This window comes from Bombyx mandarina, chromosome 07, assembly GCF_030267445.1.
Source record: "Bombyx mandarina strain Sakado chromosome 07, ASM3026744v2".
Lineage (NCBI taxonomy): Eukaryota > Metazoa > Arthropoda > Insecta > Lepidoptera > Bombycidae > Bombyx > Bombyx mandarina.
Genome location: NC_143214.1, coordinates 7236601 through 7252205, shown reverse-complemented (window position 1 = coordinate 7252205; position 15605 = coordinate 7236601). Strand labels below are relative to the sequence as shown.

The 15605-nt window shown below is 35.9% G+C and overlaps 2 protein-coding genes across 3 annotated transcripts in view; one reads left to right on the top strand and one right to left on the bottom strand.

Moving 5' to 3' along the window:
- LOC114239379 (SWI/SNF- related protein mor) overlaps window positions 1-15392 on the bottom strand; it is a 29888-nt gene extending 14496 nt beyond the window's left edge. The window contains exons 1-6 of one of the 2 annotated variants that reach the window (XM_089728661.1): window positions 15148-15392; window positions 14840-14959; window positions 4163-4276; window positions 2156-2324; window positions 834-988; window positions 223-366 (exon numbers count right to left, since the gene is read on the bottom strand). In XM_089728661.1, coding sequence (XP_089584787.1) covers window positions 223-366; window positions 834-988; window positions 2156-2324; window positions 4163-4276; window positions 14840-14959; window positions 15148-15264 — 819 coding nt within the window. In that variant the 5' untranslated portion in view covers window positions 15265-15392. The remainder of the gene's footprint in view (window positions 1-222; window positions 367-833; window positions 989-2155; window positions 2325-4162; window positions 4277-14839; window positions 14960-15147) is intronic. The other variant, XM_089728662.1, reaches the window with a different exon arrangement.
- Window positions 9466-14528, top strand: LOC114239387 (regucalcin). Its single transcript, XM_028169558.2, has 6 exons — window positions 9466-9679; window positions 10630-10765; window positions 11315-11518; window positions 12681-12899; window positions 13226-13338; window positions 14130-14528. The coding sequence occupies exons 1-6, from the start codon at window positions 9569-9571 to the stop codon at window positions 14376-14378; spliced, it is 1032 nt and encodes a 343-aa protein (XP_028025359.2). The 5' UTR covers window positions 9466-9568; the 3' UTR covers window positions 14379-14528.
- Window positions 15393-15605: the final 213 nt, after the last annotated feature.

The window sequence follows — 15605 nt, the reverse complement described above, 5'->3', positions numbered from 1 at the left end:
GGTGGTACCCACCCGCACGGACTCACCAGAGGTCCTACCATCAGTGCAAGAATTTAGATACTAAACAGTTAATAACCCACCACCGTTATTACACATTTAAACACGAAGAAACCCTAAGCCCTAAATAGACAAAATAAAACAAATCACACAACTTCACTCGCGTTCCCTGCAAAAAGTCGAGAAGGTCTTATAGCAACGATCGGTAATGGAATAGGTAGGTACCTTCTTTTTCCCGTTAGCGTCGACCTCGTAATCTTCCTCGTTCATCCACTCGTTGTACTGCGGCAGGTCGAGCGCCCACGAGGCGGTGACGCGCCACGGCTCGCTTCGAGTGCACTCCCAGCTCACGGCTTCAGGAGTATCCACCTGTATGTGTGCTCGAATGTGTTATATTTGGGCCATTGCAAACGTGCGAACTGAGTCATAAAAATCCTTTACATCAGACCTCTCACTCACACTTCTAGTGTTGTGTGTATAAAATTTCAATCTAGAAACTAAGTACATACAAAAAAAAGTTATAGTGGTATAGTATAATAAAGGAAAAGACAAGGTTTTTTAATAATAATTATTATTATTAGGTCATCGGCTGGACCGATTTTGGCGAAACTTTAGCAGTTGTTATAAGGAACAAGATAAAATTGTGAAATTTTTTTTACAACAACAACAAACAGTCTCAAAAGGCAAAGTTTAACTGATTATAAATAAATACAATCGACAATTTTAATGAACTAAGATTTCGATTGCTATTGATTTACGTGGCATTAAAGTCGAATTTACCTTGTCTACGAGAATGTTAAGAAACTCGCACTAAGCACACCTAGCGGTCGACTTACGGGTAGTTCGGCCTGTGCCCAAGTGTCGTGACTGTCTGGTAGATAGTACCAGTGCACGAGTACGTGGTTCCCGCGTTTGAACACCGGACGAGCGTACTCCTCCTCGTGAGGATCCATCGTCGGGTAGATTATATGCGTAGCGTCCTCTTCGTCTTCTGCGAATCAAAAAAGTTTTGCTGTCTCACGAATCGACTAGTAGGAAACGACAGGGCCAAAATTCGAAGAAACTCAATCGACTACTATTTTTTTATTGTTTAGATGGATGGACGAGCTCACAGCCCACCTGGTGTTAAGTGGTTACTGGAGCCCATAGACATCTACAACGTAAATGCGCCACACACCTCGAGATACAAGTTCTAAGGTCTCAGTATAGTTACAACGGCTACCCCACCCTTCGAACCGAAACGCATTACTGCTTCACGGCGGAAATAGGCGGGGTGGTGGTACCTACCCGTGCGGACTCCCTAGGGTCCTACCACCAGTGATTACGCAAATTATAATTTTGCGAGTTTGGTTTTTATTACACGATGTTATTCCTTCACCGTGGAAGTCAATCGTGAACATTTGTTGAGTACGTATTTCATTAGAAAAATTGGTACCCGCCTGCGGGATTCGAACACCGGTGCATCGCTACATACGAATGCACCGGACGTCTTATCCTTTAGGCCACGACGACTTCAAAACTGGTGCTAGGACGTCGTGTGAAGCCGCACGGGTAAATACCACCACCCTGCCTATTTCTGCCGTGAAGTAATAACGTGTTTCGGTTTAAAGGGCGGGGCAGCCGTTTTACTGTAGAAACTGAAACTTAGAACTCATGTCTCAAGGTGGGAGGCATTTGCATTTTTGATGTCTATAAGCTCCAGTGACCACGTGGGCCGTGAGCGCGTCCACCCATCTAAACCCTGCAGTACATGTTGGTCGAGCTTAGGCAAACGCGAGCGTAGGCAAATTAATAGAATGCAAGGGCTACTGCCTACACGTTCGGCAAGTTTACCGGAAACTAATGCCAATAGCCAATATAGACAAATTTTGAAAAGGTGCCCACACATTGGGCTCCTTAGTGGCGTGACTAGGCGGTCCGAAGTGCGGCAAGTGGTCGCGAGCGACCGCAAGCTGTGGCAAGCTACGCCAAATGAGTTCTACACACGTTGGCGCTTGACTTTGCTCGGCCAACTAGGCCAGCGACTCCGAGCGATGGCAAGACAATGCAAATATACTGTTGGTATAATAAACATTGGTATATACGTTGGTATTGGCGTTCACTAGGCGACGCTCGGCCAACATGTATTGCAGGCTTAAGCTATAAAAAAAACACTCACCGCATATCTCTCCTTGATGATTGACAACGATGTCTTTGACCTTATTAGCGGTGGCCTTATCGACTTCCGAACGTATGTAGACGCAGGGCGAACGGATGACGTCAGCACCGAGCAAAGCCGACTCGATCTCCATCATCATTTGCACGTTCAGATCTTTGCGCGAAGGGTTCTGGAAATGTCGATGGAGGGGTGCGACGAGGAGGAGACACATAACAATAATTAAGTATTATTGTGGAACTCTAAGAAATTATAGTTGACCGATATAGTAAGCTAGTTGAAGCTAGTTTTGGTGGTAGCTGGATTGATAAAATTATACTGTGAAGAACTGTTTATTTTAAAAAGACATGATACTTTTGAAAAAAAAAAGAACAGTGCTTCTATATTTAATCTTTTAAGTATGACCTATCATTGAATGGTCAGTTTCAGGATAAATAAGAATCTGATTTTTTTAAATATGTTTTTCTATTGTGTTGATTCTTATAAATGTATATTTTGAGAATTTATTATCATGGTTTAAATTAAATAATATTTTTCGCTATTTATTTCAAATGAGTGAAGGGTATTATTATCTTAATAAAAAAATACAAAAATTACATCCCCATTTGACTTTCTATATTTATTCAGAATTGAGACTTTCTGCAGAAAGTGACGAATTTTATTTATTTTTAATTGTAAATAAAAATCATAAATAAAACTAATCAAAAGTAAAATTATCAGTATTAGATTGAAATTTACAAGAATGAAAAAAATATAAATTTAAAAAATTTCTTCAGATACCCAACATGATATGACATGCAAACGGTTTAATATAATTAGTAACAGAAACACAAATGTTTTTAGTTCCCACGATTTAATTTAATATTGAACACTTCCAAAACATAGATATACCTTTGATTTACTAGAAAAAATTGTGTATTAAGAATACACATAATAATTCTCTCTAGTATGGACACACAAATGGAAAAAGCTATCGATGGTGTGTGAAATGAAATTACACAATAGAAAAATGTGAATTTCACCTGAACAAATGCCTTTTTGTGCTTATATGGATGACGAGCTTACGGCCCTGGTACCCTGGCCCGGCCACTTGGTATTAAATGGTCACCGGAACCCTATGGGTGCAGGGTAACATCCACAATGTTATTGCCACCCACCTTGACTCATGAGTACAATTTCCAAACCAAAACTCATTATTGCTTTCCAGCAAAAATAGGTAGCTTGGTGGTACCTACCCGTGTGGGTCGTACCACTCAATTTATAGTATTATATTATATTATAGCATTCTGTTGTCGTATATAAATCTATGAATATGTTAACCCTTAACAAAAACGTGCAATTAGTATGAAAAACGACACGCAATCAAATATGAAGTCATTTTTGTTCTCATGGTGAGATGTTGATGTCTTATCCTTTTGCAAAATATACAAAGCAATGAGAGGAGTGCATTTATTGCTTGAAAAAAAAACTGCGTGTTGTTTCATTATGAGTTGCATTGTTATTTTGCCTAATGTTCAATTCACGAAAATATACAAACAAAGCAAGTCAAATCAAATTCAGAAGAATAAAATCTATTAAATTTATACACAATATATATAGATATTTGCATTGTTTTTCTATTAATAATTTAAACAGCTCATCAACCAATATTACTTGACATACATCAATAGCTAGTATAATACTTGTAAGGTGATTTTGATTTCTATCTAATCGTTGGTAGCCTAAGGGGCTATTCCAAATTCACTCGGACCGGTAGTTAAGCTCACGGGCTCAATCTGAGAGAATTGCTAACACTAGTCCTAGCAAAAGCAGTGCTTCGCTGAATCTAGTACCGAGTCGGAATCGCGACCCACTGAGAAGATTCTGCGAGAAACTCAGTGGGCGAAAGTGACTTAATGTGATCATGCTTTGATAAATTTCGTATATTGAACATGACACGGCCCAGGGTGCGGGTCACTGAGTCTGTGGCGGGGTTGTGAGCGATGCGGACGCGTGCGGGCGGGTGCATACCTTACCGACCTGGAAGTCGAATTTACGCCACCGCTGCTCCGACTTGAAACGGAACATGGTGGCGAGCACCGTGCACAGAGAACCGCCCGGTTTCATGTCCATAAACACTTTCATCTGGAAACAATATTGTTCTATATAAATTCTATTTCTCTATTAAGCTATTAATACTCTTTACATGTTAAATATTACAGCCAGTCACTGTCGTGTTTGTACTAATCTATACTTCTATACTAATATTATAAAGAGGAAAGATTTGTTTGTTTGTTTTTATTGAATAGGCTACGAAACTACTGAACCGATTTTAAAAATTCTTTCACTGTTTGGAAGCTACACTTAAGGCGAATTTACATTACGAAATTAGTGGCGTGAAATTAATTTCGTGACATTAGTTTTACCAACAGTTTCACGTGTAATTTAATACTTTCGTAATGCATGCATTAATTTCATGCATGCAAATTAGTTTCGTGCCCTGCGCGATTTTTTGGTGAAATTAGTGTCATGCAACTAATTTCATAGTGTAGACGCGACGTGAAACTAATGTCGCGAAAGGGCCTGCGCTGTGCGGACGTGTGTATTGTTAGTTCGGATGCGCTTCAAGCGTTGAAAATGGCAAACCAACGATGGAGTACAGAAAAAAATATAGATCTTATTAATGAATATCAATGACAAGGGTCCCGAAACACCTACAGTAAAAAATCAAAATTATCTTCACTCATTCGAAAATAGTTTTTATAACTCTCAGGATCTTCATCTGCTAATTCAGAGACTAACTTCATTGCACCTAAATGCCTTCTTGTTGACCATCCTCGAATCTACCAACGTCTTTTTTTTCTTGATAGTCTTTTTTAAGTTTATAGGTATATAAGCATTTCTTTAGCTACATTGAATAAAGCAAATTATAGCTTTGATGCTGAAGGCGCCATGGTTACTCCGATACTGTGGATTTCGCGACACTAATTTTTTAACGAAATTACTTTCGCATATATCGAAACTACTTTCGTGAAACTGAGTTCAACATGCATGACACTAATTTCGTAATGTAAACTCCGCATTATCCCGAGTGACAGGCTATATATATATATATTTAATTAGGTACCCCTGCTCAAACTCCAATAATGTAACGCAAAGTGTAAAAAAATTACCTAAAATATTCTTTACATCGCATGCGCTGCGAAAACTATTGACGATAGAATAAAGTAATCCATACATCTATCTATACATATAAATAAAATTAGAGTGTCTATTTGTCATATTGAAATAACCGCTTTTTACTACTTGCATATGAATATACACACGGTACATACACCAAAATAACATTTTTTACAATTTTTGTCTGTTTGTCTATCTGTCTGTTTGTTTTGGCTAATCTCTGGAACGGCTGGACCGATTTTGATGAGACTTTCACTAATAGGTAACTGATGATATAAGGAGTAACTTAGACCTAACCTTAACCGTAACCGTAACCTTTTTTTAGACTAGCTTCCGTCACCCGTAGCTATTGTCGTACCGCGCGCAACATGGCGGGACTCTCCTATCAATAATTAAATTTAATGTTTCCGAAGCGAAGCGAGGGCGGCTCGTTAGTGTAAAATATACATATTTGAAATGTCCAAAATAGTGCTACACAAACCAAACGTCTTTTATTTTAATATCAAGCCAATCAAAAGTAAACCTTATAACCGAAAAATATATGTTTGTTTTATATGTATACAGAACGCTGGAAGAAATCGCATTCACGAATTAGTCTTGCCTTGTAAGTGCCGTTGATAAATAAACAATAAATGAAAACTATTTTTTAAGGTTTAACCTTGCGTTTTTTTATTTTGTTTTTATTTTATTTTCAAAATTTCGAATACTTTGCACTTTTCGTAGTCAAGCGGACTTTGACAAGCTTAAACCGTAAAAGTAGTTTTAATTAACTAGTCAGGTCATAAGTATTGTCACACAGTAAAAACTTTTCTTTTAGAATGCTGGCCACAAAAAAGTTTATTGAATTCGAATTTCGAATTGTTCATGAAAATAAAAATGTATAGTATAATATGTATGTATTAGAATTTTCACTCATTTTTAAATATGGAGTGGACGCTTAAAGAAGACCGTGTTGCAGTTATTGCGTTGCATCGTTGCGGTTACGCGCCAATTCAAAATTTTAACATACTGAAAAATTTGAATATAACCAAAAGATTCGTTTATCGTACCATCAAACGATACAATGAAGACTCTAGTGTAGATGACAGGTCAAGAAGTGGTCGCCCTCGGTCTGTTAGGACTCCAGCAGTGATAAAAGCTGTGAAGGCGCGAATTCAAAGAAATCCCAAACGTAAGCAGAAACTGTTGGCCCTTCAGATGGGGTTAAGCAGGACCACGGTGAAAAGGGTGTTAAATGAAGACTTAGGGCTTCGGGCATATCGAAGAAAAACAGGACATCGTTTGAATGCTCGTCTAATGGACCTGAGACTGAAGAGATGCCGCACTTTGTTGAAGCGGTACGCGGGAAAAAAATATCGGGAAATTCTTTTTTCGGATGAAAAAATTTTTACCGTAGAAGAGAGCTACAACAAACAAAATGATAAGGTGTACGCACACAGTAGTGAAGAAGCGAGCAACCGTATTCCGCGTGTCTAACGAGGTCATTTTCCATCCTCGCTCATGGTATAGTTGGGAGTTTCTTATTGGGGCTTAACAGAGGTACATTTTTGTGAGAAAGGTGTAAAAACGAATGCAGTTGTGTATCAAAATACAGTCCTGACGAACCTTGTGGAACCTGTTTCTCATACCATGTTCAATAACAGGCACTGGGTATTCCAACAAGATTCGGCGCCAGCTCATAGAGCGAAGAGCACACAAGACTGGCTGGCGGCGCGTGAAATCGACTTCATCCGGCACGAAGACTGGCCCTCCTCCAGTCCAGATTTGAATCCGTTAGATTACAAGATATGGCAACACTTAGAGGAAAAGGCGTGCTCAAAGCCTCATCCCAATTTGGAGTCACTCAAGACATCCTTGATTAAGGCAGCCGCCGATATTGACATGGACCTCGTTCGTGCTGCGATAGACGACTGGCCGCGCAGATTGAAGGTCTGTATTCAAAATCACGGAGGTCATTTTGAATAAACTTTAGTGTCATAAGAATCTATGTTTTGTTAAGTTCATTTTGGTATATGAATGGTTACATAATGAATAAACTTGTTTCAATTATTTTACATTAAACATGTGACAGAATTTATGACCTGACTAGGTATATCTACGACTTGCAACAAGGAAGAAGAACCAGAACGAATTAAATGAAGAATGAAGGCTGTAAAATCTTGTAAGCGTGACAACGTGAAGACGTAAATAAATACGAAATGTTTGCAGACGTATTTTTTTTTTTCAATTAATTCCAAATGACATTCTTTTGTTGTTTGTTCAATTGGGTTAGTTGTTGGTTTTGCTATGTCTTATTACAAGTGAATAGGCTATTAATGCTATTACAAATTTTGATATGATATTGTTCACGTAAAAGGAGCCCATTATGACCAATAAGAATCAAAATACACAATGGACACAAGCTAATGCAGTGTTCTGTTTTAGTCCAAGGATTCAATAAAGAGCAAAGATACTAGTAGAAAAATAAAAATCCTGAGGGTTTGTTTTAAATTCCCTGTCACTAGAGCCTATAAATACCTAATTATCAATGACGTCACTGCCGCGGCACATTTTAAGACATGTGTTATAAGTCTCAGTTTTTACAGTATTAACGGCTACTCTACTCTACAAACCGAAACGCATTACTGCTTCACGACAGAACGAGACAGGGTGGTTGTACCTACCCGTGCGGGCTCACAAAACGCCCTACCTCCAGCAATTGCGCAAATGATAATTTTTGCGGGTTTGATTTTTATTTAACGAACCTTGATCAGGTACATATTTTATTAGAAAAATTGGTACCTGCCTGTGGCATTCGAATACCGGCACAGTCGCTCGATACGAATGCACTGTTTTAAGCCACAACTTCATAATGTAATCATCATTTTATTTTTGCTTGATTTGGCGAACGACTCGGTATAAGGTGGTTACCAGGGCTTATCGACATTACATAACATAAGGTCGAAGGGTCAACTGTATTTTAAAGCGCCCCATCAAGCCAGAAAAGTAAACTACTTCTTGGCAAAAGTAGCCAAGCCGACGGTACCTACTAATACCTCTTACCGCCGTTAAATAACCATTGACGATCGAAGTACGCCGGTATAATATTCAGAGGGTGCTTTTGCCCATTCATCTGTGAAAACCTTAGTTCCCTTTTACCATTCTCTCAATTTTAAGCAATTATATAATATATTAGTCTATACTCACAGTTTAAATTACCTAGATTTCAAACTAAAGATTAAATAAATTAAAACTTCTAGCCATGGTCATAATGATATACAGGCAAGCAGAAATTTTGTACTTATTTATTAATAATACTTAATGCTTCATGGTTTTCATACCGTTTATAATATACATAATTGCGTATAATTCACATTCTATTTTATTAACTTCCATCATTGGTATTTTGGGGACAGAGTTATTTTAAATAAGAAATAAATAAAACGACTTAAGCCTATGCAAGCAGACTTCTAACACATCTTGAAAAATTCAAATGGAGAAAATTGAACAATTAATATGTACTAGAGGTCCCGCAGTAGTCGAAATTCGACTATAATTAATTGGATTGTATTTTATACTTCTATAATCACAAATTTCGCCAAGACTACACTATAAAAAATATTTACAAAGACAAACAATATTTAATCTATTCTCAATTTGACAACAGACGTCAAGAACAAAAGTTTCACAGTAAATAGTATGCATGCATGTGTGCGTCAAATACATGGTACGTAGTGTGTGTATTGTTTTCTTTATTGATTTAATGTATCTTTTATGCATTATTTAAAAAAAATATTAGCATTGTGCACTTCTTCTCTATATTCTCTTTAAGTGTGGAAAATTTCATACTCCTCCGTCCGCGCAATTTTCGTAAAAAGGGATACAAAGTTTTTGCTTCACGTATTAATATATAGATAACAAATTAGTATTTTTTTTTAATAAAATAGGAGAAATGACGGCTCCATAATTCAAAGGTATTGAACTTATTAAAATAAAATAATAAGAATGTGCAAAATGTTACTTCAGGTAGTGGATTCATTTTTTTAAATAATTTCTTGATATCGACTGAATACTACTAGACAAAAGCTTTTTATTCTTAAGATTGCTTTTAAAGTTTAAAATTATTATATGCATGGTTAAAATGTCGACATCCAAATAAGTGAACGTATTATGTAGGACTTGTTGTCAGCGACAGCGCGCTCTTGACTCCAATAACAACATTGCCCAGTTGCCAGTCGTAGGATCTGCACGCGCCGCTTAGAACCGTACATAAAGCTAATGATAAATAGCGAAATGTATACCAAGGTTGTTTTGAAAAGAGGTCTCATTCTGATCGTGGTGTTTTTTTTGAAAATAAAAGCTTATAGATCGACACCGTTAATAAAAAATGTAAGTACATTTATGCTGTTTTTACTAAAAAATGAATTTCTGAATAAGGTAGCTACTACATTAACGTCGACATGATAGCGCATAGTTGCGTGGTTTTTCTCATGAATGAAGTTTAGGAATTATTTTTTTTATTTTTACTTAGACATTCATGGGATGTATAATTTTATCTTTACTATCTTTACTACTTTACCTCTAATTACTTCGATATACGCAAACGGAATGTTACTAAAAATTAAATCTTTTGGGCATGTGTTGTAGCAGCATTTGCTGTTATATCGTTAGGTTGTCATTAAATAAAAATAGTATATAAGTATTATCTATACATATAAATAAAATTGGAGTTTCTGTTTGTAATATTGAAATAACCGCTTTTTACTACATGCATATGAATATATATACGGTATACGGTAACATTTTTTACAATTTTTGTCTGTCTGTTTGTTCCGGCTAACCTCTGACTGAATCTAAGACTTTCATTGATAGGTAGCTGATGATATGAGAAGCAACTTAGGCTACTTTTATCTTCGCGTCGCGGCGTCACCCGCGGTACGACAATAACCGCAGGTAACATCGCGGGACTCAGCTATCAATAATAACATTTAATGTTTCCGAAGCAAATTTCCCCTCCCTCATTTTGTTTCACTGGTTCTTGTTTTATGATTGAAGGATTACTGGTGGCCCTGAGGCCTTTCCGGTTTCACACAGTTAGTGTAATGGTTAGCACTCTGGACTCTGGTCCTTTTCCGGAGTGTTCTCTTCTTGTAACCGATGGTAGTTTAATTTTACTTTCAATAATACTTAAATAAATTATTTAAAATGAAATTATTTCTACGGATGACTTTGATCTGATAATGACAAAATAACCTTAATTACGTAATAAATTAGTATTTCAGTATCGTGTTGCATGCGTCTGATCTGATTATTTTATATTATTGGCTTTTTATTTCTAGGTACACAGAGGCGGAATACATTACGAAGGACCACATTGGTCAACGACAGAGAATGCTCTCTACTGGGTGGACATTAATGGACAGCAAGTACTTAAATTGGACGCTGCATCCGGAAACGTAACCAGCAGGACCATTGGTAAACATTTTTTTAAATCATAAACGCGATTAATTGCTATTTAAAATTAAAACAACCAATGATTAGGACTAGTCAGTTAAAATTTAAATTAAAAAAAAATTTAAATTAAAAAACAGTTATGATTTTTTACTAATGATTCTACCCCATCTTGGCAGAAATAGACAGGATGGTGTGATACTGCTCAAACTTAATAAATGATAAGCCTAACACAAAAAACAATCAAATTTAACTTTCATTATGCGATAAAGTTTAATATTGACCGTATAAAGATATTATGTCACCTTTTTGTTATCATGTTACCTTATATACCTGAAATTAAAGTTCATTGCTCTTTTAAGCTATATTATATGAATACTTTATCAATATTTTTAAGAAACTGTAGAAGGAATTTTAATTAAGCCCCTAGAAATAAAGCATTAGGTTGTGCTTGGTATCGAATTTTAATTTCATTCAATGGCCGAATTCCGTTGGTTATGGACTTCTAACTTCATTCGATTTTTGTAATATAATTGTTTTTTTTTTATAAATGATTGTTCACGGTTATTGCAGGCTACGGTCCCGTATCATTAGTGGTGACGGTCAAGGACAATCCCAAGCTTCTGTTGATTTCGGTAAGGTCAGAATTATATTTGATGCCTTGGGACGCGCCGGCGGGAGACAGTGCTCTGAGGCTCCTAAGCGTCGTAGATTTGGGATTGCCTGATAATAGATGCAACGATGGAAAAGTTGACGCAAACGGAAGACTTTGGTTCGGTAAGTGAATATTACTATTGTGAAACTTTAACAATAGCGTATACATCCTATGTGATGAAAATGAAAGTAAAATTATGGTGTTTAGCTGTACCTGAACGATTTGACGCAATTCATATTTCCAGACATAGGTAAAGAACGAATACAATGTAATAAAAGAATTGTTTTCCTTTCAAATTATGTATTCCACGCGATGAGACCGAAATCGATTGATTTTCTATTTTCATACCTTATAAATTGTAATCGTCATTACAGCAGTGAAAAATCCTGCTGTGCTTTATGGCATATTTTATTTTCTTTCATTAGGTAAATGAAATGTTCGTTTACTCATTCCCGATCCTGCGGACAGAATGGAAAGCAGTCGACGTCGCCCAAAGCACGTCATCTCGGATCCTCCCGATCCACTAACGGTGCTTCTAGGTACTTCAAGCACCGGTCACCGTTCTCGTCGAACCCGTCGCTTGCGACGAAGGGCTCGACGAGTAAATTAACTCTCAGACACAGCCCACTGAGTTTCTCGCCGGATCTTCTCAGTGGGTCGCGTTTCCGATCCGGTGGTAGATTCTGCGAAGCACGGCTCTTGCTAGGGTTCGTGTTAGCAACGTCATCAGATTTGAGCCCCGTGAGCTCACCTACTAGCCACGGTTACGCTGAAATAGCTTCTCAAGGCTATCAGCTTAGGTAGGAAAAAAAAAATTGTTTACAAATTCTGCGATAGATACTAGAAGCAATAAGAAAAAGTAGCATAACGTGAACTAACCCATGCCGTCATATTGGACGAACAGACCTGACAGCTCATTCAGCTATTTTACTGGCCATTTGTTTGTTTTTAGAAAAAGAAAACCCTCCTAATATATCAAACAGTAAATATATATATGTGGATACCTTAAGGTAGCCATCAACTACAATACAAGCTGCAAGATATACTTATTACCCTCTGCCAATGGAAATGGAAATACTGTTCAGTTCATCTCAAAGAACTGAAAAAGCAGTACAATACATATTTTACTTGAGAAATTTCACGAAAAATAAAAATATACAACCGATTAAAATTATGCTAAACAAAAATATTCAGTGACAAAATTACATTTACTAATAACAATACTACACACTTAATATAATACACAATAATATGTAATAATAAATTTTCATTTCAAATTTTTAGGTACAATGGGCAAGGAGGTTGGTAATGATGTAGACAAAGATCAAGCAACACTTTATATGTTGGACGAAGGGAATTACTTGCATCCAAGCCACAAAGTTCGTCCAGTCTCTGTGTCCAATGGCATAGCGTGGACATCAGACAATAAATTTATGTTCTACATAGACACACCTACTGGGAATATTGATGTGTTCAATTTTGATCTGGAGGAAGGAACTATTAGTATGTTTCTAATAATTTTCCTTTAAATATTTGATTCTTAATCTTTTACATTATTTGTTTCTATTTTACTATTGGTGATTCTCACTGATATTGGCTTATGACTCACTTGTTGTTAAGCATTTACTATACGCTTATAGTAGGTAGGTAGGTAGGTTATTGAGGTTTCAACCTCACATCTGAAGTAAATGGTGGCATTTACATTGTAATGTTGCTCTTGTATCCACTGAATACTGGATACAGCCAGGAGCTTGTTAACAAACCTCTCCACTAGTGCCGTTTCTGTCCATCTTTTGCTTTTACCAATTCATAAAAAAAAATGTTTCCAGGAAACCGAAGAACACTTTTTAGTTTTAAAGCAAATAATGTGACGGGCATGCCTGATGGAATGACTATTGATGATGAAGGCAACTTGTGGGTTGCATGTTTTAATGGTGGAAAGGTATTCAATCTGTAATATTCACTAAGCAATAGTTTAGGTGTATTTTTATTAACCATAATTATAAATGTATATAAATTTTATAACTGCGACTAGCAAATTAATTTTATAATATGATTAAATTTTAATGTTTAATTTTAAATTTAAAATGATTAAATTTTAATTAAAATTAAATATGAATAATTAAATTTTGATAATTTCTTTTAGACTTTTATGTCTAAAACTAAAAAAAATATCAAAAGTCCCAGTAGTTTTTGTGTGGTTCATGCATAACCGTAGACGGCATATAATTTTAAGTTCAGATTCATGGAGATGGGATTTAAATAGCATGAATGAGTTGAAGAGCACCCACCGAGTGTAAGTGGTAGCAAGTTGGCCTAAGCATATATGAGTTTGTGTTACTGTCTTGAGGAGGCTCATACCAACCCATTAGCAATAAAATAGGAATTTAGAAAGACCTTAACATAAAAATAAGTTATGAGATTTTCCTGGACTGAACTTTCCTGAACTTTAATCCTGGACTACTGATAATTATGCTCAAACAAAACTACATCATTGCCTCAATTGATAAGCCAGGATCATTGTTGAAGATATCATCGATTCTCACTTATAATATAGTAATTTACAATTATAATATTTGCTGCAGGCAAACTTTTTTAATTAAACTTCATTATTTAAATGTTATTTTTGCTGAGATCCAAAAAAAAAAGCTTTAAGCTACTAAAGCTACATAGCTTTAGAACTCGAGGGATGAGAGTGATCAAGAATGACTAACATTTTTCAATTATGACCAGGTAATCAAAATAGATTCTCGAGCAGGAAAACTTTTGGAGCAACATAAGCTACCTGCTCAGAAAGTGACTTCAGTTATGTGGGGAGGTCATGACTTGTCCACCCTATTTGTGACTACAAGTAGGGTTGGACTAACACCTGTGGAACAAGCTCAACAACCTGAGGCAGGCTCATTATTCGCCATTGAAGGAACAGGGTCAAAAGGCTTACCAGAAAATCAATTTGTCTTTACAGATGCTGCTAATTATTAATGCACAGCTTTATTGAGTTTTACTTGAGAACTTAATGAAAAATTGTTATTTTGTTTACATTTAGTTCGTTAAAATAAATGGCTTGAAATTTTTTTAAGTTTTGTATTCCATTTTAATGTATTTGTTTTAAATATATTTTATACAAAACACTATACTTACTTTTACAATGGCTGAATATTCATATTCCTTGAATTTGCTGCTTTAGAAGCTTTTGTAAATATAAAAATATAACTCTCAAACATAGTAGGATGTAGCTGTTATTTTAGTTATAAGGTTTGTTTTAACTTTAAATTACAATAATGAGTCATTTCGCATAAGTTTAAATATTTAAACATAATATTATACTATAACTTGCAACCAAATCTATTTCAATACTTAGGTGTTGTTTTGATTTTTTAAGCATCATCAGGTTATTGTTTTTGAAAAACATGATGGTTAATTAGTTTTTTAAATAAACTTACTGGAAGCCTCAGGAAGGGTGGATCTGATGCATTCTTGCCTAACTTGCTCTCTTGATATTGAATAAGTTGAACAACAAGTTGGGCTAATCCTTCCTTGGTTGGTGGATCGGTTTGAACATGCTAAAACAATAAAAATGATCACTTGTCAGTCGAATTCAGAACGAAGAGTCCACATTAATAATGCAATTGACAAAATTCTCATAGCAATTTGTGTCGGTAGTGCTACAATTGCGATGATAGAAACGGCAGAAAAGCAAAATTCACTCAGAAAAGCAAACAAATATACTAGATAACAATAGTTTTCAAACCTTTTTACAATTTTTTTGTAACCAAACACGAATTAGATCGAACTGAGCAAGTGTTTCGGGTGACTGAAAATATTCAGCATTAGGACCACCATCCTTTTTAGGGCCTATTGTAGTCATGATTTTTTACAATTAACAATTCCACACTATAAATTAACAACAAATTATACGATTTTTTTCGAAAACACTATCAAGTATCAACGTACTCGGCGACGCCGTTTCCAATTTTGACGTTTGGCTTAGTATTGACAAATGACATCCCAACCAACTTGAGTAATTCTATTTTTCCAACTAGAACGGCAAAAGTATTATACCCTACAGCTTAATCTTTTGTGTATTTTTAAGAAAAATGATATGAAGCGAAATAGAATGAAGTTGATTAATTTTGAAACATTAATCAGTTAACATGAAATAAATGATATGAGGATCTCGAGATGCTACGTCCAGCGATTTTGTTTCAT